The sequence below is a fragment of the Capricornis sumatraensis genome, chromosome 15 (assembly GCF_032405125.1).
Source record: "Capricornis sumatraensis isolate serow.1 chromosome 15, serow.2, whole genome shotgun sequence".
Lineage (NCBI taxonomy): Eukaryota > Metazoa > Chordata > Mammalia > Artiodactyla > Bovidae > Capricornis > Capricornis sumatraensis.
The window spans coordinates 49857045-49878505 of record NC_091083.1 but is presented as its reverse complement, the minus strand read 5'-3'; the positions used below and the strand labels follow the sequence as shown (position 1 = coordinate 49878505).

At 49.2% G+C, this 21461-nt stretch overlaps 1 protein-coding gene and 1 non-coding gene across 3 annotated transcripts in view; one reads left to right on the top strand and one right to left on the bottom strand.

The window, feature by feature from the left end:
• Window positions 1–673: 673 nt before the first annotated feature.
• Window positions 674–21461, bottom strand: part of DIP2C (disco interacting protein 2 homolog C) — a 309984-nt gene continuing 289196 nt past the window's right edge. The window contains exons 33-39 of one of the 2 annotated variants that reach the window (XM_068987609.1): window positions 17052–17081; window positions 15592–15653; window positions 12405–12462; window positions 10948–11022; window positions 9176–9350; window positions 7082–7205; window positions 674–4390 (exon numbers count right to left, since the gene is read on the bottom strand). In XM_068987609.1, coding sequence (XP_068843710.1) covers window positions 4138–4390; window positions 7082–7205; window positions 9176–9350; window positions 10948–11022; window positions 12405–12462; window positions 15592–15653; window positions 17052–17081 — 777 coding nt within the window. In that variant the 3' untranslated portion in view covers window positions 674–4137. The remainder of the gene's footprint in view (window positions 4391–7081; window positions 7206–9175; window positions 9351–10947; window positions 11023–12404; window positions 12463–15591; window positions 15654–17051; window positions 17082–21461) is intronic. The other variant, XM_068987610.1, reaches the window with a different exon arrangement.
• Window positions 8040–8108, top strand: LOC138091980 (small nucleolar RNA SNORD31). Its single transcript, XR_011146000.1, has one exon. It is a non-coding gene; the product is annotated as a small nucleolar RNA SNORD31 (small nucleolar RNA).

Genomic DNA, 21461 nt, shown 5'->3' with positions numbered 1-21461 from the left:
GCGTGGAACAAGGCAGCAGAAGGAACTCTATGGGAACATACGTGTTGCCTGAAGCACGCGCACTCTGGGCGGATCTCTTGGCAATGCCCAGTCACCCAAACAGGTGGTCTACACCAGCCACTGACTTCCACACCCCCAATTAGCACAGATGGTCCTGGTTCTAGGGGAATTCTAACACAAAGGCACTTGGTGAAGCCTGGACGTCTTATCCTTTCATAACCATTAGGCTGGAAGTCAGTTAACCCACTACCACTTTCCAAGAGGCAAAGACAAAAGAAACACAAAGATAATTTGGGTTGGAATCATCAGTGAGACCTCGGTCCTGGCCAAGGAGCAGCAGAGTTTGTGCACACAGACTCACACTCCTTGTCCCTCAAGGTTACCAATAATCTGTACACTTGGAGAAAATGTGAACAAATATATTTAGATATATTTAAAAGAATTAAAAAAAAACATTTCACAAAACATTTGTCGCCATAGGAATTTTTTAGCAATAAATGCCCACATCAAAATTTAAACATTGTTCAAAGTATGATTATCTGTACTGATAAATAATGCAACAAATTATGTAAACAGAGTGGGATCCATTCCTGGTAGGAGTCACTTCCTTCCTGGGATGGAAGCTGGCCCAGCTCTCCAGGGGACCAATTAAGAAACTGCTATTTTCAGAGCAACAAAAATAAAAGCTTTTATTTGTTCATTTGAATATAAAACAGGCGTTATCACAGATGTACAAAGCTTACTGGTGGTTTAACATACGAGAAGGTTGCTGTCCTTTGCACATAAAAATTTTGTTTGGAACCGTGATTGGCTGAGCACATGAATCTCTCTAACCAGTCACCACACTATGAAGCAACGCTGCTAGCATCTGACTATCAAGGGACCATTTCCCTTGGGGAAAGTGTCAAGCAGGGTTAGATATAACAAACAAGCACCATGAGGAAGCCGCCCTGTTGGTTGGTCTGAGTCTTGGTGGTCGCTGTGTACCCTCCGTTGTGCAAGTTGACCACACAGTTTTGTCTGACTTCAAAAGCACAAGGTCACGAGACAAACACTGGCTATATTCTCATGAATGACTCGTCCCAGCACAGTTTCCATTAACAGTACAGAACGATCCTCCTTTATTGCTAAGTGGGTGGTACTGAGAGTCTCATTCCCTTTTTCTTGCACAACAGAACCTGGATCCCAGCCCTGAGCCCTTGGCCCTCACCGCTGGCACAGGCAGCAGGACTGAGGCCTCAGGAGGGCACCAGCAACCTCACACCCCCTCGCTGGGCCTTAAGTCCTGCTTCCTCATCAGTGTCTGACCCGAAACTGCCCCCTCCCACCCTTCCACACTGTGGGTGTTTGTGTCCTCTGTGGTGGGGGTCACACCTGTACCTGTCCACATGGTGGCCATGTGTCTTCTGTGTGTGTGGTGGGATCCCCCCTGGCCCTTCCACCTGGTGGGTGTGTATCTTCTGTGTGTGTTGGGGTCCCCCTACCCTTAAACACTGTGTGTGTGTGTGTGTGTGTGTGTGTGTGTGGAGTGGGGTGCCCCCGGCTCTTCCACATGGTGGGTGTGTACCTTCTGTGTGTGGTGGGGTCCACCCTACCCTTCCACACGGTGGATGTGTGTGTGGTGGGGTGCCCCCTACACTTCTACACAGTTGGCGTGTATCTTGTGTGTGTGTTGGGGTCCTCCCAGGCCCTTTTAACACAGTGGGCATGTATCTTCTGTATGTGTGGTAGGGTCCCCCCAGCCCTTCCACATGGTGGGCGTGTACCCTCTGTGTGTGGTGGGGTCCCCCCAGCCCTTCCACACAGTGGGTGTGTGTGTGGTGGAGTCTCCCCTACACTTCCACACAGTGAGCATGTATCTTCTGTGTGTGTGGTGGGGTGCCCCTTGGGAAGCAGAAGACTGGGAATGTTTATCTGAAGCATGTGGAGAAATACTCATACACAGCAATGAAATAAAAATATTTTAAAAATCAAATAACTTGTGGAGATGGAAGAAACCCCACATGCAGACAAATTTTTTTTAAATGCCACTTAAAATCCTAACAGCAATTAGCCTTGGATCTCCGAAGTCAAACAAAACTCTCTTGTGGCAAAGGGCTCAGTGCCAGTGCACAGAGCAAGGCAGGTGAGACCACTACAGAGAGAGGGTCTCAGTCTCGCCAGCAACACTCTGAACCAGGCAGACCCTGCACAGGAACCCCGGGCACACTGGGGCAATCATGGAGGGGATCTCACTCGGAAGCTGGTATCTCTTCTTGGCTGGATGCCGACGAGCTGGTTCAATCCAGGAGTGTGCGAGGGGCTTTCAAAGTTTCAAGGTGCATGAGGCGGCGGCAGCAGCAAGAGACGGAAATCAGAAGCATGTCCTTGCAGCAGGAGCGACGACGGGGCTGGGGGCCTCCCACTCCAGCCAGCACAGCTGGGGCAGCTCCGTGCATGACCTCCTAGTGAGTCTCCTCCCTTAAAGCCGCTGAGGGAGTCAGCGCAACCTGCTGCCAATGACCACAGAACGACATTCCTTTTCATACCAAGGACCAAAAAAAGGTGACAAACAAAATGATGAAAACACTGTGCAATGAATTCTTGTAGCCGAGGGAGTGCGTGCAGTGGGCCAGCTGCTCCCCAGGCCACGCGTTGCGGTGGGCACGTGGCACCGACAGTCCGTCACGACCCCGCGGCAGAGGGAAAGTGCACACCCGGCTCCAGTCCGCCACCTCCGAGGCGCTGGCCCCACAGCTGGTCTCTGGCTCCAGAATAGAAGCTCTGGGCTGCAGGCCGTCTGGTTGCTCACACCAGCAACGGCGAGAGTCTATCTACAGTGCAGCGGAGGGGACACCATGCAAGTGACAGGTTCTGTGTTTTAAACTTTAAAATTCCCTTTGTTCTTAGTGAACTTATATTTCATATATATATATATCTGTTGTGATGCTATCCACGCAAGATAATACAACACTTTTTATATTAGCAAACATTACAAGACTTTAATATTCTTGAATGTTTTCTCTGTTATACTTCTAAAGAGATCAAAATAAATTAAACGTTTTGTACATAATTACATATGGAGTTAACTTATTTTATCTTTTTAGTTTAGTACAAAGATATCTGCAAGGTAATTGCCGAAATACACCTTATTTATAATTTCCTCTCATTCTATGATAACTTGGAGGGCCGATCATCAGTCTGTTTCTTGAGTACATTTCTGACAAAGAAAGCGGCTAGAATCTAATTGGAAGGTGCTATCTGGAAGGCTTTCTCGTACCTTGACACACTGTCCTAAAAGGATGGGCTCCAGCAATGGCTTAAATCAGTAGCAGGTCCATGGCATTAAGATTTCATGACACATTAAAACAGAGAAAACAATTCTTTGTCACACTACATGAACTGTTTAAAAGAACCCATCTGGAGGGCAGAATATTTTTTTTTAATTGCTATTTTGGCTTAACAAAATACCACATTTACGAAGAAAGCACTTATTATTCAATAATTGAAAAAAAAGAAAAGAAAGTTCTTGAAATGGGCTTTTCCAACAAACTAAAGGCAGTTAACGCAAAGTCCTCGTGAGCAAACTTCACATTCACGTCTCATCCCTGTGCGACCAGGACGTGTGGGAAGTCTCCCCACAGCATGGTGAGGCTCTGCTGGGGAAGGTGCCCTGGTGCCCACACTTGTGACACTGAACAGGGGGCCCCAGGCGTCTACATGTTGTAGGCCACGTAGATGAGACACTACGTGGGTGTCTACATGTTGTAACCATGTAGATGGGGGCCCCAGGTGTCTACATGTTGTAGCCCACGTAGCTATGAGACACTATGTGGGTGCCTACATGTGGTAACCATGTAGATGGGGGCCCCGGGTGTCTACATGTTGTAGCCCACGTAGATGAGACACTACGTGGGCGTCTGCAAGTTGTAGGTTATGTAGATGAGACACTCTGTGGCGTCTACACATTGTAGGCCACGTAGATGGGGGCCCCAGGCATCTACATGTTGTAGGCCATATAGATGGGACACTATGTGGTGTCTACATATTGTAGGCCACATAAATGGGGGCCCCAGCGTCTACATCCTGTAGGCCACGTAGATGCGGGCCCCGGAGTCTACATGCTGTAGGCCACGTGGAAGGGGCGCTACGTGGCATCTACATGTTGTAGGCCACGTAGATGGGGTCCAGCTGGTCGGCCAGGAAGCCATCACGCAGGTGCATGCGCTGCTTCTCGCCCCGGGAGTTGATGGGGATGACACCGATGTCCACCACCACCACCACCCCCACCACCAGGTAGTGCTCCTCCAGGACCACGTTGGTCACCAGGGGGACCAGGTCCAGGGCTTCCTGCTCGGACCCATCGAGCTCAACCACAACCACCAGCAAGTTTGTCCAGGTGAACACGGCACTGAAAGAGAAAGAAGCATCACTGTACAATTGGAGCGACTCCATTCTGTCTGGATGTCCCACTGGGTTCCTGCTGGGCACTGAGCCTTCTCCGGTCTGCAGGTTCCAGAGCAGCTCTGACACTCCATGCGTCCACACCTCTTACCAACCTGCTCTCAGGGTGGCAGCCCACCCCTGCCTTCCCTGATTCTACACAAGGCCCTAAGGGTGCAGCCCATCCCCAAAGGAACTTGGGAAGCCTGCAGTGCAGTCGGCGGGACCGTTGCTGAGCTGGGACAGTGGGCCCTAGGGCTAGTCCTGACCTGCCTCTGTCCCCAGGGGGTGAACACGTGTGCATGTAAGCAGATGAGCCACCATGCTGGGTCAGGTACCTCAGAGCTCGATTGCAGACCTGGGGCACACTGACAGATTCTGTCTCAGGAACTGGGTGAGGGCAACACAGGGGACCTGATTCAGGTGGGTGAGTTCCTGGGGACGCCAGAGCTCTATCCAGAAGTGTCTTACTTGGATCTTTCAGGAGGACCACCCGCAGTATCTTGTCTGCCCAGTTTGTAAAAGCCTAACTAAGTCCAATGTTTTATACTTTAGGCCACCTTGACATCAGGAAGTAGGGCTTTTAAAACATGAATGTTTAAGAACCTTAGCACACCGGAGCCCCGTGGAGAGCGGGGTCAAGCTCCGGGGCCTGCAGTGGCTGCTGGAGTCAGATACAGAGAATGTTCTGTTTCAGCTGTCAGGCAGGAAGTGTCTGGGGAAAGTCATCACTGTTTCCTAAAAGCATAGCGTATGCCTGTTAACAAAAAATGTGTATTTTGCTTAGTATGTCCAATGATCACATTAAAATGGAAGAGGGACACTGGAGACTCCCAGGGCTGGCTCTGTGACAAGCATCACCCCGAGGGAGCTGCTCGAGAGAACTGCACGTCTGTGAGTCACGTGACTGCTCGTGGCCACGCTGGGGACGGTTTTATCCTGACATCTGGCGTTGAGGGTACAGCATCAGAGTCAGTGTGGATCCCACAGTTCACTGAGAAGGGGTACAGGGGGCAGCGGGAGGCTGCTGGAGCCCTCCTGGGGCCACAGCGGCTGAGGGTGGCTGGGCCGTGCTCAGTGAGGCAGTCACTGATGTGACCCAGCCTCACACCCTCCCTTCTCTGCACCAAGTGACTGACGGGGCTGCCTGGGGGAGCCACAGGCCTGGGGAGGGGGGTGACAGCAGAGCCGTGGTGCTGCTCGCACTCTGAGGAGAGAAGCCCCTCGCGACCGAGCCTGCTGCTCCTTCCCTCTTGGCGCCTCTGAGAGTAGAGAAAGGAGCAAGCTTCACGGCATCTAAGTGACGCTCAGAACAGGCAAGAGAAACCCACAGGGGAACCCTGGCCACACACTTCCCAGTGGAAATGGCACCTTTTCAACTAGATAGAAAATATGTGAGGGAGGCAATACAAGTCACTTGAAATTATTTTCTTAAAAAAATACAAAAACAGAAGGCTGAGATGACTACTTACACCTCAGTGCATACTGAGGCGGACCCCTACTGTTTCTGGCGGACACCTTTCTGGGGCTCCTGCCTTCACACGAGAGTGGACAGGCAGCTTTAGAGGTGGAAGACCTGTGCTCAGATGGGCTTGCTGCTGCTCGCCCTGAAACACAGCACTGACTGGGGAGGAAGCTCTGCCGTCCACTCGCCCCTTCTGTCTGCCGAGCCCTCTGGCGGTGCAGCGTGTGGCCGAGAACACCAGCCTGCGTCAGCTGACAAGAGGCAGCCGACACTCGCAGGCCAATCCATCTGCCCCCCAGAGATTTCAGAAGGAGCCTCCCTGGGGGCTCCTGCCCTGAGCCTGCAGACAGGCCCCCTCAGGCCTCCACCCTTCAGGAAACGAGGCGGGTGAGAGGAACAGTGGCCAGTGGTGCTGAAGCCACTGTCCTTGCTCAAGTGCCACGTGAAGGCCCTGAGGAGTGGTTGGTGCTGCTGCTTCCAGGCACAGTCCCTTCGCCCAAGGGGCGGCCTCCACATACATCCCTCGGCAGCACTGCCTGAGGTGCAGTAGAGTCACATGAGAGGACCCAGCACAGCCAAAGCAACACCAAGCTCCCTGTGGTTCCATCACACGAGGGTTCAACTCTCTTATCACTACATGTCTGAGTGGGAAAGAAAGCTGGGTTTCCGAGGATGTTCATGAACAAAGATTCCCTTAGTTCATGTGATTGGTAAAGTTATTCTTGTCAGTTGTGTAAACCTTGGGATAATGACAACAAGCAGTCCATCTTTCCTTAGAAACAAGGAGACCTCTTTCATCTTTAGGGTTCTGAGTGCATCAGGGTGAGTTTATGAGAAGTGACTGACACGTGCAAGTTACAGCCACCCAGTGGCCAGGGTGGGCACAGCGTGGCCTCCCAGGCCACCTCCAAGTGGTGGGATGGGTGACCTGTCACTGATGACACTATGAGGCTGGCAAGCGTGGCCTCTCCTGGAGCTGAGGCCTTCCCACAGGGCTCACTGGGTTCAGGCTCCCTGTGGACAGTGTTTCACCCTACATCACACTTTCCGTAACAGAAAACCAAATAATCAGCTCCTTGGAAACACCCCCCAGCCATCTGTCCGTCCCCCTCAGGAAGAGCACCAACCGCACCAGGGGTGCTCATTAGAGGTTCGGGTTCATCCTGGCCCTCGGGCTGCCTGCCCGCTCCTCACCATTCTGTGACGCTCTTGTGGGCTCTGATGACCGAGGTCTCGATGTCTATCGGGTGATACCTCATGCCGCGCAGCTCCATGGCCTCGTCCAGGGCCCCTACCACGTAGAGGGCATCATGGCGCTCTGCGTGGGGAATGGACACTATGTGAGCTTCACTGCAAAACTGCTCAAGTCTCTTAAAGAATAAAGACGAGCGCTACCCCTAAACACGGAAGAGAGGTACAAGAAAGACCCCTGAGCAAGGGTCTGGTTTCCCTTCTAAGGGAAACTGCAGCCCAAGGTGCTCAGGGACGAGGTGTGGCAGTGGGGAGTCGGGGGTGGGGGCTGTGTGGCCACGTGGCTGGCCGCATGCCTGCACGGTCCCTCTGCCCAAGGGGCAGCCTCCACGTACATCCCTCGGCAGCACTGCCTGAGATGCAGTGGAGTCACATAAGAGGATCCAGCACAGCCAAAGCAACACCAAGCTCCCTGTGGTTCCATCACACAAGGGTTCAACTCTCTTATCACTACATGTCTGAGTGGGAAAGAAAGCTGAGTTTCCGAGGATGTTCATAAACAAAGATTCCCTTAGTTTATGTGATTGGTAAAGTTATTCTTGTCAGTTGTGTAAACCTTGGGATAATGACAACAAGCAGTCCATCTTTCCTTAGAAACAAGGAGACCTCTTTCATCTTTAGGGTTCTGAGTGCATCAGGGTGAGTTTATGAGAAGTGACTGACATGTGCAATACCAGAAAATAAATCTTCTCCGTCTCTAGGCTAAGGCAGACAAGACGGAGGCAATCACTTGCTGACTTCTGACCGCAGCTGCTGGGTCCTCCCACCCTCCCAGCCCACGGACTCCACAGGCAGAACCAGTGCTGAGGTCTGGGTGTTGCTAAGCTTAGTTCCTCAAGGAATCCCAGAGGGCACCCTCCAGTGAAACAGTCTATGACTTCCCCAAACTGCAAATACAATGCCAGCCAGCGACGAGATCAATGCCGCCCCAATCTGATCCCTGTGATGGGAAGGTGTTTTCTGAGCTTTTGCCTGCAGCGAGAAGCTGAGCAGGCTTCAGAGCCAACAGGACACTGTGTGGACCAGCTGCCAGCCTTATAATGTGTCTGTGCTGAGACTGCACAGCCTGCACAGACGTGCCTGCCCTCTGTGAGGGTGAAGAGGCTGGGCTCCCACAGAAAGGAGCGAGCCATGCTTCTGCTTAACACCAGTCTGAAGTTAGAAGGTCTGAAGAAAGAACACAGCACACAAAATGGAATCCAACCCTTCGAGGATATAAAATATGGAACATTCTTACACAACTTAGCTGTTTCAAATTAGCATACAATCATTTCAGCCTTCCTAAATAAATGTTTTGTTTTTTAAACCTTAAAAAAATAAAAGAAAATACAACACCAGAATATTTCTGTACTTTTCCTCTGCATTCTTGCTGGTCTGGCCTGGTTGGCACACCTCCTACCAGGCAGGTGGGTTGGAAGTCTCACTAATCTCTGGGGCTGGCAGATCTCACAAGAAACCTCAGGCCCCCCGCCCCACAGTAACACCCAAGTCCTGTCTCTGTTTTCAGGAGTAGAGAGAGGATTCCAGGATCAGCAATGTGAGAAGCAGACAGGCTCCTACATGTGGGTTCTGTGTCACACCCACACCCAGCGCTAGCCGTCTGAGCTACTGTTCCCTGAGGGTGCCTGGCAGGGCCAGAGCACTGGAGGCCAGGGCCTTCTGCCCAGAAGAGAACAATGCAGCTTCAGGGGATCCTGGGTGGGGCTGACAGCGCCACAGTTGGTGACAAGCCGGTGAGCTGTACTTACAGGCACTTATCATAGACAACACAGCCCCCGGCCCCTGCCCTGATTTCACACGTGTTCCTAGCTCACAGAGGAGGACAGAGCATGGGACGTGCATCCTCAGCGGCTGACGCGCACAGCCTGGGCAGGCTCTCTCACCCTGGGCTCTCTCTCGCCCCACCCCAGCTCTCTCACCCTTGGCTGTCTCCAGGCTGCCTGCAGCAAGCACACATGCTCTCCTGGGACTGGGATCCCACACACACACGAGTTTTCGGTGTCTGAGGACTTCCTGCCTCCTATTGGGAACTCTCACCTCCATTTGCATCAGTGAGTTCAGTTCTCCGTAGGAATCCCAAGTAGCCTGTTCGTGCCCAGACTGTCTGTGTGTCTCCAAAGCTTAATCTTGAGTTGAAGTGATCTGACTGGAGGGATTCATCTCCATAAATAGTGAAGTAACCACTGGCATTGTGGGCACTGTGAACCCAGATCTGTAAGGAAGCAAAATGGACTGCATAAGTTAACTTGACATGATGTCCAGGGCAGAAACTACTTTTACAATTCAACGGATTGTATTCCGTCTGTCCCTGGCCTGCAAAAAAACAGGACGGCTTGTTTCCAGGCAGACACAGACACCACAAAGTCTGCTGAAATGAAAACATGGCAGCACACTCGTGCCTGAGCAAACCCCCAAGCCATCATCTCGGAGAATCCTGTTAAAGGAGATGAACCAAGGGCTTTTGAAATAAATATCAAATGAAAGAGGTTGTAAGAGTTTCCTTCTATTTATTCAAATGTACTGATTATTTCCAAAAAGCAAGCTGGGAAAATGTTAAAAAGCTTTCTGGCTTGTATACTTTGGGGAATATATTGTAATAAAATAACACAACACAAAAACTCTAGAAGGGAAAGGCACTGTAACAACAAAAAATGGAGGATAAAAATGCCTGCACATTGTATCTTAGGAAATGGTTATTTGAGTCAGGGACAAAGGGTCTGGCCAGCAGCCCTCAGCCACACCTGCCAGGGCAAACCAGGCAGCAGCCCAGGCATGAGGGTCTCCAGCAAGTGAGGGGAAGAGAACCTGTCAGACAGGTTCCTAGCACAATGCCAGAGTGCAGGGGTCTCCGCCCCTCAGCCCAGTGCTCAGCTCTGAGAGGCCGCGCCCTGTGAGGACAGCAGGGGCCAGAGATGGCAGGCATCACATTTAATTTTCATTCTTAGATGTGCATTTAAAGGAAATTTTAAAATAAGGTCCATATAGCATTTCATCATCTCAATTTTGATCTTCACATGGAGAGAGATGAGTGAGGGGCCAATAAACTGCCCAAGAAGGAAAAGGGTCTGGGGGTGACGGTGGCTGAGACTCAGGCCTCAACACCACTCCCTCCCTGTGTACACATACATGTGTGTGGCATGGTGCCCTAGAGAGCGGCGGGGCTGGTGTGTGAGTTAAAGGTGCCATCAACGGCAGTGTTGTGTGTGTGACCAGGATAGGTTAGAAGAAGAGAGGCAGCTGACCACAGGGTGGGTGGCACCTACAGGAGTGTCCTTGTGGGCAGGTCACGGTCACTGTGGCCTGGCCTTGGAGAGGAAAACGGGGAGGCAGATGTGTTGGAAGCAAGTTAATCAGGGAGTGAGGTGGACGGGAAGGGCAGAGGGGCGCTCCTGGCCAGCAGCCCAGGAAGGGTCTCCTACGGCCGCATGCACCCAGCAGTGTGCAGGGCACAGGGTGGGTGGGGAGTCACTGAGTAGGTTGCATCGTCAATACAAGGGAATAAAAGTGACTTTCTGACCCAGACAAACACCGTCATGTCCCCAGCCCGCCTGCCATGGTTGTTGGTGCTGCTATGATTCTGGGTTTGGCAAGATTCCCTCTGCACATTCTCTATCGTGTTCCTGATGAAAGACTTCTCTGCTGTGAAGCAGGCACATGGAACTCAAATGGAGAGCTGAAAAACAAGGAAACTCTGCCCATACACAGGAAGCTTCCTCTTTGCTAAATGTTTTGGAGAGAAATGTGATACTCGCTAAGTAAACACCACCTCATAATCCTGAACCTTCACAGACACCCATCCCATTTCTCACCTCGCCCAGGTGTGAGTCTCCCAAGGGTCCTTTCGTTTCTGGATTGGCAATGATGATCCGCACCCCTGGAAGGATCTATGTGGGAAGGAACAGTCTTGTTAGTGGCAGACAGGGAGATGCTTCATGCCAAGTGCGTGTTTTCGCTATTAAAATGGTTTAGAAAGTGAATGGCTTTAAATCAAAATTGCATACCACAGTATCACATAATGACAGCAAATCAATGACATTTCATTGTAATTATTTACAATAAAAGAGCCTGTGTTAAAATGATCCTAAAAGTGAGACTTTGAACAGAAACATGACAGATGATATAATTTAACAAGCTTGATGCTTGCAAAGGAGAACTAGCGGAGCTGCTTTGTGGTGTCCGGAAGAGGCAGCAGTCCCACCAGAGTGTCTGCCGCACCAAGTGGAGGACGTCCCTGCAGCCCTGCCCCTCCTCTGCCACACTGCCCACTTTGTCTGTTGGCTGACAATAGCACAACGTTGATACTGAACACCTCCTTCTTAATGGACGTTTAGCTCAGAAATGCTCTGAATTCCACTGGAACCATGTAAAGAATCAAAAGCTGATTCTGGAAATTTAGACTGGAGCCCCTCTTGGTTCAGCTACTAACTGTGCAGCTGAGGTAAGGCCACACACCTGTGATGAGAGCTACGGGAGCATGTCTGGTGAACGGCCCACCAGGTCGAGCTGGGTGGGTGGGAAGTGCTGAATCCCACCTTAAAAACAGTACCAAGAACTCTAACCAGTCAGCCGTGAAGACACAGACTGTAAAAGGTCCCGAACAACATGCCTCTAGAATCATGTTAAGTGGAGAAGAGATCTGACAATAGGGGCCGGGGGGAAAAGAGTTTTCATTCAGGTTTAAATACATTCCTTGCACTTTAGTTCTATAAATGACACGGCAGGAACGACTAGCTGTCATGATAACCAGTCTTTGTCTAGTTCCACAGTAAACAAGCTCTGCCTGCTGGCCAGGCCCATGGACATTTGGACCCAATGTACCGATGACACTGCCAGCCTGCCTTTCTCAGGTGGGGTAACCATGCCCAGAGGTGCTAAGTGTGAGTGAATAGGCTGAGGAGCCATCCCTGCAGCCTCCTCCTTTTCCTGCTGCTCCTCCTCTGGGTGGAATGCAAGGAAGGGCTGGAGTTGGAAAAGCTGCTGTAGACCCAGAGACACCTGTGGGAGCGGAAGCCACACAGAACAGAACAAGAGAGAAGGTGCCATGGCCCTGGGGCTTCCTTTGACTTTCTGTGCTCATGGTCAAAACCACTTGATATATTCAGTTCAGTTCAGTTGCTCAGTTGTGTCCAACTCTGGACTTGACATATTACTTTTCAAGAAAACTTTTTTTTGGAAATAGTCTTCCATGTACTTCTTAACTTTCCAAAGCCCCCAAACTGAGACTTGGGTTCAAATGTATATGCACATGCCTTTCTTCTGTACTTACTTTTCCTGACTCCATCAGGGGCAAACTATGAGGAGAGCCTCTTTCCACTAAGCGTACTCTACAAAGAAAAACAGAAGGTGTTACTGTGTGGTCTGGACCCTGGCTCCCTCCTCCACATCTAGGACTTGGGTCAACGCCCAGCAGTTCGACAGGCACATTAGCTCTGTTGACAAGCATTACCCAATGCAAAGGGAGTTGAGATGTCAAAGAAAAAGCAGACAACGACGACTCTGCATTGATGTAACGGGGTCAACACAGCGTGTGCAGAAAAGGGAGAGTGAGGATTAAGCTGCATTCCTCAAAGGGCCACCACTCCTGTGACAGGAGACCTCTTGGGGTTGTCCCCTGCAAACACAGGGGGCTGCAGGCCCCACAGCACAGCATCCACCGCCTCAGCCAGGCACACTGGAGAGGACTGGCCAGTTTAGACAGCAAAATCTCCTTTCTGGAAAGAAGTGCTTTTCAATCTAAGAACTATTTGCTGGTGAGGTACTCAAGAACTGTGGAGGACCCTGGAGCCAGTCACAACCCAGCCCACTGAGCCCTCCTCAGCTGTATTACTTTATCCCATGACTGGGTTCAGTTCTCTCCATGTTACTCTCAGAGTGTGATGCTGACCAATCATCTACAGACAACTTTTACTTCAGGAAAATGGAGTGGAAGGGAACCCCTCATTTCTAATTTTATCAATTTGATTTCTCTTTTTTCCTTGATAAATCTGGGCTAAAAGTTATCAATTTTATTTGTCTTGTCAATGAACCATCTTTTTAGTTTTATTCATCTTTACTACTATTTTGTTTCTATTTCACTTTCTTCTGCTCTGATCTGTATGCTTTCTTTCTGGTATTAACTTTGGGTTTTATTTGTCCTTCTTTCTCTAGTTGCTTCAGGTATAAGATTATGTTGTTTCTCTAGCTGCTTCAGGGCAACCAGCCTCCCGTCCTCATTCTGCCCTCGGAGTTCATCTTGTCTCCTGTCCCTGCTGGGCAGGTGGATCTTATCTCAAATACGGAAACTCTCCTGCTAAGAATTTCCCTGCGGCCTCCCCCCTGCTGAGTGGTGGCAGGGACCTGGGCAAGCATGCAGGGCGGACAAAGAGTTTCTTCTCTGGCCACCATGGAACAGTGCTCTGTGTCAGTGACTCCAGGCAAGCAGGAAGGGGCACCAGGACCACTCAGGGGTGATCCTGTCTTGTCAGCAAATGCCACATGGCGGGGGTTGGGGGGGTCTTTCACCCACTTGAGAATATCCACAAGAGCAAAGAAAAAACCATCCCTAGAAGAAGGCAGAGCTGTGTCTCCTGGAAGAGCTGAGAGAGATGCACACGCGTGCAGCACATATGAGAGGGATAGGGGCTCACAGAAACCCAGGAAACTTGTGGGAGATAAGAGGGCGTAGGCTGGGGCGGGAGGGCAGCTCTGTCCACCGCCTGTGTACCATGGACAGGGAGGCTCTCTCCTGACTGCATACTGTCACCCAGCACTCCCAGGACATAGCACAGTCAGGAAAGCACACCTTCTGCCCCACGAGTGCTGTCAGGAGCTGGTCACTTCAGAGCCATGGAGAACAGCCAGTGTGGCGTGTCTTGGCGCTGGTCAGGAGGGGCACCTGTCTCTTGATGGCCACTCCAGTGGTCACTGGTGACCTGGAGGATGAGCGCCACTCACACCAAGAGAAGCCGATGGAGCCTAGTCTGGTCCACCAGGCAGCCCTGCGTGAAGTGTGCTGATGGTGTTCTGTATCTGGCGCGCCCACAACAGCATCTTAGGGAAAAACCCCAATGACCATTTTGGGCCAACCCAACATAAAATTATCTTCAAATAATTTTTGTAGGGAGTAAAGCAAATTTCTTTTTAAAGTCTACTAGTTATGTTTGGAAATGTTATGCCCCCGAAAGAGGTCACTTAATCTCTTCAGCGCTAAGGGTCTCCATCTTGAAGATGTCTGAATAGGCCTCTGCTGCAGGGGGCTGGTGTCTCTTGCGGGCCAGTGGTTCTCTCTGCTACTAGATGGGCTGTCTCCTGGGAGTCCCTGTGAACAGCGGGGTCTAAAACGAGGGTTCCAGGGGCAGAAGGCACCACCAAGAGTGAAGCAGAACAAAGCATTCAGGGGAACAAAGTGCTTCTTAGTCTCAGCACTGCTGCCATTCTGGTCATCTGCTGTGCGGCAGAGGCCTGTCCTGGCCACTGCAAGATGTTCAGCTGCCTCGCTGGCCTCCACCCACCACATGCCACCAGGACCACTTCCCACATCATGCTCATCAGACATGGCACCATGGCAACCCATCCGTGGTGGGGAACACCACCCGGGTGTGACTGGCTGGCACGGCACACCAGGCCCCTCCGCAGCCTTGCCCCCGACACGCTCTCACATGTGAACTCAGCAGGCAAGAAGAACACACGTGGCCAGGCCAGGCGGGGGCTCCTGGTTTCCCACCCACAACTCTCCCCAGCTCTCTCACATGTTGTGAGCAAATGCACGTCGGCAGGCACCACTGAGAACAAGCAGACACATCCACAAGCACCTCTAGCCACTTATAAAAGGACTCTTTGTACCAGAGTCACTCTATTATCATGTCAAAGAAACAGCAATGCATGGGCATCTCCACAACCACACAGAGAAACCAGCCAATCACTGGGGACGCCTGTAGAAAAACGACAGAATTCTCTCCCCCTCAGGCACATCAGGAGGGACCCCTTTGGGAGCTGAAGTTCTGCGACAGATTCCTGATCTTGTCCCCACCTTCTGTCCGACCCCTTGAGGTGGACTCACAAGCATCCACCAGCACACTCCCTTTTTCTTGCTCAAGGCTGCTTATTAGGAAGCTGCACAGAAAGGTAACTTGACTTACAGTTTAGTTTTTCTTGGAAATGCCTTGACAAAAATTTTCCATTCATGCAAAGAAATGTGAGCAGTGTTGATATTTTATGAGGTGCAAAACAGTGGCTGACTAGTGTTCAAGAAAATGTCAAGTCTGACAGAGTGTGAGAAAAGGCCACTCTGACTTCAGCGGCTCTGGGACAGCTACTCTCAGAATCAGGAGCTGCTGCCCTGGTGGGATGTGAGGTGATGCATGTGGAGTGCTGTGAAAGCTCACTCCGTGGCCCCTGCTCTCAGGACAGATGACTGCACTCCTCCTTCCAGAGGAGCGCTGCACGCTGGGTGCCGGGAGACAAAGTCACAATACCTGTCGTGTCTCAGAGCTCTCATGTCCACGTAGACGGTGGTCGGATCGGGCCCCGATGTTCCCTGCAAGCAAGGACACAATGCGATTAATTCCGTTTGCCTAGGAGGAGCTACATCTGTGCTTCCTACTGACTGGGAATATTTCTTTGATAAGGTCTGAAACTGAACAAAACCCAAAAGCACTAAAACCACACCTCTCCCTTGATAACCTAACTCTGAAAGAATATCTTACTAAGATAATACTGACTTTCACATAGCTTGACTGCTAATCATTTATGAAAATTAGAAAGGAAAGGGGAATCTCGCCAAACAAAAAGAGGCTGAAACTACAGAGGTAGCATTGGCAAAAGCAGATTGCTGAGGAAGTGAAGCATCATTTGCTGAGAGGCTTTCACCACATGCATCCCCGGAAGTGTATTTTCAGAGCTCAAGGTACTGAAGCAGAACATGTGACATGAGCTGACAGACTGAGAAAGAAGAGATAAAAGGCAAGGATCTTGTTCATTCTGGTTCTACTTGTGCCCTGGTTTTCCTCCAGGGTGGGAGGCCATTTTTGCCCAAGACATAAGTCAGGGAGGTAACATGTTTTATCACTGGTCATCTGGGCAGCACCCTGTGGTCTGAATTATTTATTTAAACACAGGGTCCTGAAATCTTATCTTGGAATCATAAATCTCTTCAAAATACATACCGAGTTGACTTCTGAACAATGATCTCTGTTTATATAACAGCAATGGCATTAAAGCTACATTACAAACAAAAATTCTACATACGTTTCCGGGAAAGTAATGCACTACTTTTGGTAGAAAAAGAGAGAACCTTAAAAAAAATCTGCCAAAAAATAAGGAGACTCTCAGATTTAGTTGAAGAACTACACTAAAATTCTTCACGAGAGAATCTTAACCTTATATCAAAGGCACACTTCAATATAAGAAAAAGAAAAAAATAAAGACACCTTCATTACACCACACTGGACCACACGATAACTTCCCCCGCCCCCTGAGAAAGCACATGCAATCAGCCTGGAGGAGGAGCTGCCCTGCCGTGAGGACACAGCACCCTCGCTGACCTGCGGCTACTCCGGGGGCTGTGTCACAGACCAGAGCTGAGTGGAGGAACAGTTTGTGGTCTGAGCAATGCAAAGCACGTAACCACAAGAGGCCAATTAAAAACCAACAAATCAGAAAACAGGTCACTAGAAGCAAAAAATGAAGCAAAACAGAAATGACCCCAAACTGGCAAAGACACCACAGATCGTGTAAATGGAAGCACAGCGTTTGTCACAAATGCAAGACATCTGAAGAGATCTGAGACATGACATCACGCTGGCTGTCAGCCCTCCTGCCCACGGGTCCACAAGCCCAGCCCATCTCCGCACTCAACTCCTAGTCTGCCCACTGCTGGCAGCTGATGAAACTGTGTGGTTGCAGGCACTGGTGTGGACGGGCGGGAAGTCCCTACCTGCTCGGCCAGCTTCCACAGCCGGTGAGGCTACAGCAGCAGGAGGTGGGAGCAGAGGACACCAGACCAATAGAAACCGAACATCGAGGACACACACAGACACAGAAACAGACAACCCAGCAGTAAAAGTGGGATGAAGAAGAGGGAGGGGTGGGGAGGAGAATGCAAAAAGCAGAGAACAAAGTAAAAAGAAGATCAAAAACAATGTCAAATATGGAAATCATTAAAATCAATCACTGTACCATTAAAGGCTAAAAAAAAAATCTAAAAAGATGTTCACATATCCACAGAGCAACAGAGGAGGTAACAGATGACTGGCCACGGGCAGGTGGGCCTGAGGAACTGCTTTTCATACATACGGTCAGTGGGTGTTGATTTTATGGTACTTTTCTCTAGTTTCTGTTCTTTACTGAGAAAGCAGGGAGTATGAATTTAATTGACCAAATCTGTCGAGTGTTCCTCACTGAAATAGCTTCAAGTTTCTTACTACAACAATAAAGGTGACCCTGGAAGTCTGTGAATCTTCAGGCTGTCTAGCCCTGCTCATCTACAAGATTAGGACAAGAAAAGAGTTCAGAGTATGCATGAAGCATGGACCAAACCTCAGGCTCCTCGCTCAGTGGTGTGGGAGGGACTCCCCAGCCTGCCTCCCCCTCAGCTCCGTCCTCCAAGACGTTGCATCCCCTTCCCTCTCATCTGCCAGGTTCTGGTACCCACCTCCACCATCCAAAAGCATCCGAGTCCACAGGGGAAAGACCCTAAAGCCATTAGGGGCAGCTCCTCGGATGCTGCACATCTTCCCTGGCTGACTGTCTCTCCTGACATCCCGAGAAAGCTGGAACAAGCCCAGGTTTCTGGATGGGCACAGTCCTGTGTGGGTCTGGCCTCGTGCTGCGCCACTCAGGTACCTCAGAATCTCACGCATCACCAACATTTCTTTCTGCAGTCACCACAACCTGCTAGCTGCACAACTCAGCCTCCCCAAGACCAGGGGGCACTTCTAGAAGGGGGCCCATGGACACTAGAAATGTGATTCTGAGAGCACAGCTCAGATGCGGCTCCATTCCTCATCTGGACAAGGTCCCTAGCTACATACCTCGAGAGACGGAGGCCTGCCCTCTCCCAGGGCACTCAGCCCAGTCGAGGGCCCTGAGGAAGCATGGTGGCCCATCCACCTGAGAAAACATGCCCTCAAACAACCACCAATCAACTGAAAACACTCACTGATTTCACACACGCTGGTAATTCTGGGGTTACCAGAAAAATGGCATGACCTTCACAACACCTTCAAGCACTTAGGACAGGGCTTGGAATTTGGGAAACACCCTAGCATTTCTGTTTTTCATGTTTTCACGTTAAGGAATTGATGGTGATTCTCTCTAGGCAGATGGGTGGTATTTATTGGCTGGTCTGTATTTTCCGATTTTTGTTTCCTAAATATTCTTTGGTAAAAAATTCAGTCTCTAAAAATTCATAACTTTTCAGGTTGTTTTCCTTATTTATATAATTGTTCTTAAAAATTGTTTTGGTATATTTAATATCTTTATTACACAGTTCTCATGCATCAGGCCCTGCAGAAATACAATGGGAACAAGAGTCGTGGCGCTTCTGCTCTCAGACCTCAACCTCAAGCTATGCCTTCTCTGTTTGTTTTGGATCAGTTCAGTTCAGTCGCTCAGTCATGCCCAACTCTTAGCGACCCCATGGACTGCAGCATGCCAGGCCTCCCTGTCCATCAACAACTCTTGGAGCTTACTCAAACTCATGTCCATCGAGTCAGTGATGCCATCCAACCATCTCATCCTCCGTCGTCCCCTTCTCCTGCCTTCAATCTTTCCCAGCATCAGGGTCTTTTCCAGTGAGTCAGTTCTTCACATCAGGTGGCCAAAGTATTGCAGTTATTTCAGCATCAGTCCTTCCAACGAATATTCAGGAATGATTCCCTTTAGGATGGATTGGTTGGATCTCCTTGCTGTCCAAGGGACTCTCGAGAGTCTTCTCCAACACCACAGTTCGAAAGCATCAATTCTTTGGCGCTCAGGTTTCTTTATGGTCCAACTCTCACATCCATACACGAACTACTGGAAAAACAATAGCTTTGACTAGATGGACCTTTGTTGGCAAAGTAATGTCTCTGATTTTTAAAATGCTGTCTAGGTTGGTCATAGCTTTTCTTCCAAGGAGCAAGTGCCTTTTAATTTCATGGCTGCAGTCACCATCTGTAGTGATTTTGGAGCCCAAGAAAATAAAGTCTCTCACTGTTTCCATTGTTTCCCCATATACTTGCCATGAAGTGATGGGACCAGATGCAATGATCTTAGCTTTCTGAATGTTGAGTTTTAAGCCAGCTTTTTCACTCTCCTCTTTCACTTATATCAAGAGTGCTCTTTAGTTCTTCTTCACTTTCTGCCATAACAGTGGCATCATCTGTGTATTTGAGGTTATTGATGTTTCTCTTGGCAATCTTGATTCCAGTTTGTGCTTCATCCAGCCCAGCATTTTGCATGACATACTCTGCATATAAGTTAAATAAGCAGGGTGACAATATATAGCCTTGATGTACTCCTTTCCCAATTTGGAACCAGTTTGTTGTTCAATGTCTGTCTAATTATTGTTTCTTCATCTGCATACAGATTTCTCAGTAGGTAGGTAAGATGGTCTGGAATTCCCATCTCTTGAAGAATTTTCCAGTTCGTTGTGATCCACACAGTGAAACGCTATGACTTAGTCCGTAAAACAGAAGTAGATGTTTTTCTGGAACTCTCGTGCTTTTTCTATGATCCAACGGATGTTGGCAATTTGAAATCTGGTTCCTCAGACTCTTATAAATCCATCTTGAACATCTGAAAATTCATGGTTCACGTACTGTTGAAGCCTGGCTTGGAGAATTTTGAGAATTACTTTGCTAGCGTGTGATATGAGTGCAGTTGTGTGGTAGTCTGAACACTCTTTGGTGTTGCCTTTCTTTGGGATTGGAATGAAAACTGATTTTTTCCAGTCCTGTGGCCACTGCTAAGTTTTCTAAATTTAAATCTGGAGTTTAAATTTCCACTTTAACAGCATAATCTTTTAGGACTTGAAATAGCTCAGCTGGAATTCCATCACCCCCACTAGCTTTGTTTGTAGTGATGCTTCCTAAGGCCCACCTGACTTCCCACTCCAGGATGTCTGGTTCTAGGTGAGTGATCACACCATCGTGGTTATCTTGGTCATGAAGATCTTGTTTGGGATCACAATCACATATTTTTTTATTTATGCAAAAATTAATAGAAAATAAACATTTCCACTGACCAATCCTGCCTTGCACTTGTTGCTGCTTTTGCCCACGTTTTTGTACGTTCACGTCACAGGGCACTTTGCAGAACTGTCAACTCAGCGTCATCCTTCTTGGCTACCCTAACCATAAAACTGCCTCCTCTGTACCTCTTTTATGCTCTTACTTCATTTTTCCTAAGAATATTTTACGTACTTACTGAAAAATTCATCTGTATGTGTACTGTCCATGTGGTTCCCAGAGGGCCAGAACTGTGTCTTGAGTTTCTCTAAGTAAAATCTGACTCTGGCTGACAAGAGGCCACTCCCAGGATGGAGCATGCCAGAGACCCCACATCCACGTGTGGGGTAACAGGGTTCTGCCCACAGCCTGCTGTGAGCACACGTGGTCCAGCCCCCCAAACCACAGAACTCCACAACGCTGAGGCAGGCCTGGCTGCAGGCACAGCAGGGGGAGGCCTGCACTGCTCAGGGGGACGCACTTGAGTTCACCTGATCCATCTCTGCTGCCAGACTCATTACTACTGTCAGCTCTTTTCTAATACTGACCATTCAGAAAGAGGAAAACTGGCTGCAAATTCGATGAGAGTAAAGCACACAAGCAGAAAAAAACATACAAAAACCCTTAGAGAAGCTGCCAAGCTCCCAAACGAGCACTGTGGCTGGGGACTGGCAATGCCCCCTCTGCCTCGGCATCAGGCTGATGGGGCTGCTTTCCATACAGGAATATATTAGTTTTCTTTATTAAAAGTATAGAACTTCAAGTATTCCACACATTCTTGCAACTCATATTTATTAAATATTTACAAAGCACCAGGTCCAGTTCTAGGTGGTAAGGACACAGATAGACGGTGCTTGTACTTCAGGCCGCAAGGTGCCAAGTACCTATGTGCCAACTTCATTCTTGGCTTCTTACCCTTATTTTCTGTCAGCTCTACCCTTTCTATTATTTTTAGTGTATTTTACTTTTCCTACTTAATTTACTGCTTCCTTATAAAAACTTCTTAAAACATTTCGGATTAAGTAGATGGAAATAAATAAGAAAAAGAGGTAAATAACATACGTGCTTTATTTCTAGTGTCTACAAAGTTTTAATTTTATATAATAAAGTGTTGTAGAGTTCTTTGTTGCCTGTAT